Source organism: Rhinoraja longicauda, chromosome 22, assembly GCF_053455715.1.
Source record: "Rhinoraja longicauda isolate Sanriku21f chromosome 22, sRhiLon1.1, whole genome shotgun sequence".
In the NCBI taxonomy this organism is placed as follows: Eukaryota; Metazoa; Chordata; class Chondrichthyes; order Rajiformes; family Arhynchobatidae; genus Rhinoraja; species Rhinoraja longicauda.
In genome coordinates, this window is record NC_135974.1 from 29,762,252 (window position 1) to 29,768,585 (window position 6,334).

At 50.8% G+C, this 6,334-nt stretch overlaps 1 protein-coding gene across 1 annotated transcript in view; it reads left to right on the forward strand.

The window, feature by feature from the left end:
* Nucleotides 1-1,977: 1,977 nt before the first annotated feature.
* LOC144604515 (cadherin-4-like) overlaps nucleotides 1,978-6,334 on the forward strand; it is a 503,837-nt gene continuing 499,480 nt past the window's right edge. The window contains 3 exon segments of the mRNA XM_078419021.1: nucleotides 1,978-2,415; nucleotides 2,841-2,883; nucleotides 2,886-2,954. Of these exon segments, the coding sequence (XP_078275147.1) occupies nucleotides 2,362-2,415; nucleotides 2,841-2,883; nucleotides 2,886-2,954 (166 nt within the window). The 5' untranslated portion in view covers nucleotides 1,978-2,361.

The following is a 6,334-nucleotide window of genomic DNA, read 5'->3' on the forward strand; positions in this document are numbered from 1 at the left end:
ACATACAGCCGGAAACAGGCCTTTTCGGCCCACCAAGTCCGTGCCGCCCAGTGATCCCCATACATTAACATTATCCTACACACACTAGGGACAATTTTTACATTTACCCAGCCAATTAACCTACATACCTGTACGTCTTTGGAGTGTGGGAGGAAACCGAAGATCTCGGAGAAAACCCACGCACCTCTCTGCATAGACTTTAGAGACACTTGGTAGAAGCAGGCCCTTCGGCCCACCGAGTCTGTGCTGATCATCCCAGCACGAGCACTATCCTACACACTGGGGACAACTTGCAGTTTGCAGGAACCAATTAACCTACAAACTTCTTTGGAGAGTGGGAGGAAATCGAAGCACCAGGCGAAAACGTGCATGGTCACAGAGAGAACATAAAACTCCGTACAGGCAGCACCCTTAGTGGGGATCGAACCCGGGTCCCTGGCGCTGTAAGGCAGCAACTCTACCGCTGCGCCACCGTGCCGACCCTCTTTACAGATCCTGCTCAACCTGCTGTGTATGACCAGCGCTTTCTAATTTTACCCTGGAGTTTGTGTGGAGTTGACTCACAAATCAATAACCTGGCATTTTTGTGTCTGGTCCTAATCGGGGTGTGAGCAAGATGGGATGGAGGGGGGAGAGCAGAGTAGTGGAGAGAAAGAGAGAGTGGGGGAGAGAGAGAGAGAGTGGGAGAGTGGGGGAGAGAGAGAGGGGGAGAGTGAGAGAGAGGGAGAGAGAGGGAGAGAGAGAGAGAGGGAGAGAGAGGGGAGAGAGTGGGAGAGAGAGAGAATGGGGGATAGAGGGGAGAGAGAGAGAGTGAGAGAGAGTGGGGGGAGAGAGGGGAGAGAGAGAGAGTGGGGACGAGAGAGAGAGTGGGGACGAGAGAGTGAGTGGGGGAGGGAGGGAGAGGGGGAGAGAGAGAGACAGGCAGACAGACAGACAGACACAGGCAAAATCACCCCCACTCCCAAAAGAAATCATTGGGAACAAGTATATTTTTGAATGTGGGTACAAAATGCAATTGTTGTAAATGTGCCTAAAAAAAGTGGTTACATATCAATTGGTGCACTGGCCCTGATCCAGGCTGATGTATATAAATATATATATCTATATATAGTTTATATTATATATATTGATATATTGAATGGTTATAACAGCATCTGCAGCTCTCTGCTACACATTGCAGTGTGTATATATGTGTTTAAGTCCCACATACATGCTGCTGCAGCAGTGTTGTATTGGGGTGGTGATCCAGTATTACAGAGTGGGAGCTGTGGCCAAGAGGGTGCATGTGTACACACACACGCTGTGCTATAGCCTTGCACGGGAGAGAATGCAGTGATTTACAAAAACAAAATCGACAGTAGAGTGGGGTAGCTGCGCTCTGTGTTGTCATGTTAAATCCTTCAGAGGGAAGGGGGGGCTTTTCCACTTCCTCTTCTTCGCCTCGTCATCCTCCCCTACCTCTCTCCCCCTCTCCCTCCCTCCCCCTCCCTCTCCCCCTCTCCCTCTCCTCTCCTCTCTCTCCCTCTCCCCCTCCCCTCTCCTTCCCCCTCTCCCCCTCTCTCCCTCCCTCCCTCCCTCTCCCTCCCTCCCTCCTTCTCCCTCTCCCCCTCCCTCTCTCCCTCTCTCCCTCCCTCTCTCCCTCTCTCCCCTCCCTCTCTCTCTCTCTCTCTCTCTCTCTCTCTCTCACTCCCCTCCCTTTCTCCCCCTCCCTCTCTCTCCTCCCTCTCTCTCCCTCCCTCCCTCCCTCTCCCTCCCTCCCTCCCTCTCCTCCCTCCCTCTCTCCCTCTCCCTCCCTCCCTCTCCCTCTCCCTCCCTCCCTCCCCCTCTCCCTCCCTCCCTCCCTCTCTCCCTCTCCCTCCCTCTCTCCCCTCCCTCTCTCCCTCCTCTCTCTCCCCCCCTCCCTCTCTCCACCCCTCTCCCCTTTCCCTTTCCCATCGCTGGGCGGAGTCGCTGACGTGCTGGTGGCTCTGGAGAGGGGAGGAGAGGAGAGAGAGAGAGAGGGAGGAGAGAGAGAAGAGGAGAGAGAGAGAGAGAGAGAGAGAGAGAGAGAGAAGGGAGAGGGTGGTGGAGCGGTGCGCACCTGCAGTAGTGAATGTGACAGAGAGAGACAGAGAGAGAGAGAGAGAAGCGTAGAGACAGACAGACAGACAGGCAGCAGCCCAGAGCAAGGAGACCAAGGGAGACTCAGCTCCCAGTCTGTGCTGAATGCACAGAGACACCCACCACCAAAGGGGGCTTATATTTTAATTTAAACTTTGCCTGACTTTATTTCCCCCCCTCCCTCTCTCTCTCTCTCTCTCTCTGAGTGTGTGTGTGAGTGTGTCAGTGTGAGTGTGTACAGGGGTAAATGCACTTGGAGCAATGCAAACCTCTGCTGCAATCCTTCCGATCGCCCTGCTCATTTGCTTGGACGGGGTGAGCAAACGCTTCTTGTTTAGTAGCTGGTGATGAATGTATCTGCTTGTGTTATGTTGTTGCCTCTGCTCTGCTCTCTGCTCTGGTAGCCGCAGTTCTCGTTTAAAAGCACGCCTCTCCCATCCCCTCCACTCCCTGTCTTTCCCCTGTCTACCTGCTAGTTTTTACACTGTGTGTATGTGTGTGTTCCTCCCTAGAATTCCCCACTTCGTGTTTTATAATCCTTTTTATTTGGGGGGGGTGTATATATATATTTTTTTTTTTTCTGGAGGGAGGGGAAGGGAGAGGGGGGAGAGAGGGGAGATGAGAGGGTGAAATAATCTCCCCCCCCCCCCCCAACCCAACCCCTGGGGTGAGACATGTTTTAACCAGCAATAAGTTTGAATGGGCAATTTATTAATTTTTTATTTGCTTGATCATCTCAGGCAACGGCGGCGGGTGTTGGACAGGGAATAACCTCCTGCAAGACTGATTTTCCCAAGATGTATATGCAGTGTTTATATCCAGGACTGTCGCTGCGGGCCAGAGTGTTCTTAAAGGTAAGAACTGCGAGATGTGCAAAGGCTGTGGATTCTCTCTCCCTCATTCTCCCCCTCCCTTCTCCTCTCCCTCATTCTCTCTCCCTCTCTCCCTCATTCTCTCTCCCTCCCTCCCTCATTCTCCCCCTCCCTCCCTCCCTCATTCTCCCCCTCCCTCCCTCCCTCCCTCATTCTCCCCCTCCCTCCCTCCCTCATTCTCCCCCTCCCTCCCTCCCTCATTCTCCCCTCCCTCCCTCCCTCATTCTCCCCCTCCCTCCCCTCCCTCCCTCATTCTCCCCCTCCCTCCCTCCTCCCTCATTCTCCCCCTCCCTCCTCCCTCCTCATTCTCCCCCTCCCTCCCTCCCTCATTCTCCCCCTCCCTCCCTCCCTCATTCTCCCCCTCCCTCCCTCCCTCCCTCATTCTCCCCCTCCCTCCCTCCCTCATTCTCCCCCTCCCTCCCTCCCTCCCTCATTCTCCCCCTCCCTCCCTCCCTCATTCTCCCCCTCCCTCCCTCCCTCATTCTCTCCCCCTCATTCTCCCCTCCCTCCCTCCCTCCCTCATTCTCCCCTCCCTCCCTCCCTCATTCCTCCCCCCCTCATTCTCCCCCCCTCCCTCATTCTTCCCCCACTCCCTCTCCCTCATTCTCTCTTCCTCTCCCCCTCTCCCCCTCATTCTCTCTCCCTCTCTATCATCAACTAAACACTGGGGGTGAAATCCTCTCGCCCTTCCTTACCTTGCTTGGAGGGTAAGGCGGGTGTGATTATTGTCAGGGTGCAAGTGACAATATTGCTCTGATCATTGTAGACGTGTAAACCATTCCCTCCCTCCCTCCCTCCCTCCCTTCCCAGCGACTCATTAACCTTAATAAAAACTTTGATTGTCTGCTGTTTGGAGCTGCTGCTGCTGCTGGTGCTGAGGGGTTTGTGTTTTTGCGAGGATGTGAATTGTAGATGACTTCCCTCTGGTCCACCAGTACTGGCTGTGGATCTGCAGGACCGGCTCCCCCTGCCTCCTGCAACTCGCTGCCTGTTTTGTTATTTGTTCGTGCTGATGTGTGGATTGATGCCTCTGGTATATTTCGCCTCTTGGCTCCTGGATTGTGTTTTGCAATTGAGTTATTCAAGCTGCCCAATTGAGAATCAGTTGTTTTATTAAAGACATTTAATCCCCCCCCCAATCCCACCCTCCCTCCATTCCTCCCTCCATTCCTCCATCCCTCCTGTTCCCATGCGTGGATGCAAAGGGGGTAACATTGCAGTTTGCACCCTTCAAACTTTGCAAGCTGACAAGTATGTGTGTGCAGTGTTGTGGGAGAGAGTGAGCGAGTCTGCTGTAAAAGGGATGTGTTGTGAACTGTTGTAGTCAGTACCGTTTCCACTTGCTGTATCTGGGTCCAGATTGCAGCGTTTCTTTGCCCGCCCGCCGGCAGCCTTGATCGCTGAAAATTCCCCCCTATATTTTATTTTAGTTGGGAATGCAGAGTTAAGTGCAGTGGAGAGACCACTGGAGATCGAAACAGTCAACCAGCGGGGGGTTACATTGTATCTGTGTGTCTGTGTGTGTGTGTGTGTGTGTGTGTGTGTCTGCTCTTCTGTGGCTGGCGCCTGGACGTGTTAATTACATTTGGTGGGACTTTTTAAAAAAATGTTTTAACTTTAATATTTTTAAGGCATGAATTCTGGCAGGGTGTGTGTCAGTCTGTGTGTGTGTGTGTGTGTGTGCCTGTCTGTGTGTGCCTGTCTGTGTGTGTGTGTGTCTGTCTGTGTGTGTCTGTCTGTGTGTGCCTGTCTGTGTGTGTGTGTGTGTGTGTGTGTGTGTGTCTCTGTGTGTGTCTCTGTGTGTGTCTGTCTGTGCGTGTGTCTGTCTGCGTGTGTCTGCGTGTGTCTGTCTGCGTGTGTCTGCGTGTGTCTGTCTGTACGTCTCTGTCTGTGTCTGCATGTCTGTCTGTCTGTGCGTCTGTCTGCGTGTGTCTGTCTGTGCGTGTGTCTGTGTGTCTGTCTGTGTGTGTGTGTGTGTGGGAATATGAAAATCTGGTGATAATTTAGCAGGTGGGACTGGGGTAAGCTGTGTTTCAGTGGAGATCCAGTCCTCCTTTCCAAGGAGGAAAGATTATCGAAGCGGTGATTTTGTTTGGTTTTTAATCATGGCAGCAATGTGAATGACTCGAACCGACAGCCTCATTGCGGAAACGATGGCACAGTTTCAGAAGAGGCGGACACTTGAAGGAATATTGTTTTGATGCGCTCGCCCGGGCAATACTGATTGTTTTGCAAAGCCCAAAGATTCCTCTTGGAATGTGGACTGTCTGTCACCTTGGCCAACATAAGCTTTCCTTCTTTCTCGTGGTGGGTGGAAGTGTGTGTATGTGGCGTGTGTAAATACTGTTTGGATAAATAGAAACAACTGACCGAGTGGCCTTCTAATCAGCGCTGGATGGGATGTGCCTGCCCGACAGTGCAAGTCTGTTAAAAGTTCCCCACCAAATAGATTGATGGTGTTCTTTGGCTAGAAGCCAAAGGTGACTTGTGGAAGGTGCAACGTTTGTGAAGATATGGATTGGTGGTGGGCGGTGATATTTATTTGTGTGGTGTATTGTTCTATCAGATGCAATGCAATGTCATTACAGTGATAAACTCGGCAATTAATTCTGAAACTGGTTTCACTGCAGTATTGGTCCCCCACACCCTGTTTCCAAAAACAGAACATGTGTATTTTGCTATCCAAGTGTAGTTAACATGAAAACTTAATTGATGAAAAAAAATGTTTCTTTGTTAAGAAGCTGCTAGAGGCATTAATGCACCGATGCTAAAACTGGCGTAACATGGACGACACATTGCTGTGTAACACGAATAATCATACAAGATATCTTTAATGCAGTATGAAAATGCATTGTATTTTACCTGAATGAATAAAGTAAACGGACGGAGATCGATATTAAGGCTGAGTTGTGCATGATAATAAGGACCACACATAGCCGAGCAGCCGTTGAACTTGCAACATTGTTTGGGGACCTGTGGTAGTCGGGACGTGGTCAAAGTATGTAACTTGCCTGTTGGCCTCCAATACAATCCGACACAATAACTCTGAAAACGGTGGAACAGTGTTTTGCACGACTGCTGTGGCTATTGTTGTATTATCGTGTTTCAACGTCTTTTGAATTAGCGAAGTTCCTCGCAAATGAACCAATCCACGTTTTGACCTTTTTAAAAATAAAACAACCTGTCACAGGAAATGACTGGAAGTAGTCCATGTTACAGTTAGCGGGTTTTATAGCCGATAATGCAGTGAAACCCATTAATTGCAGACTCCTTATTATTATCCAGTAGCAGCTATGCAGTTCTCAGAACTGAAGATTCTTTGATTATAATCCTTGCAATGAATTGATACAAAAAATGCTGTC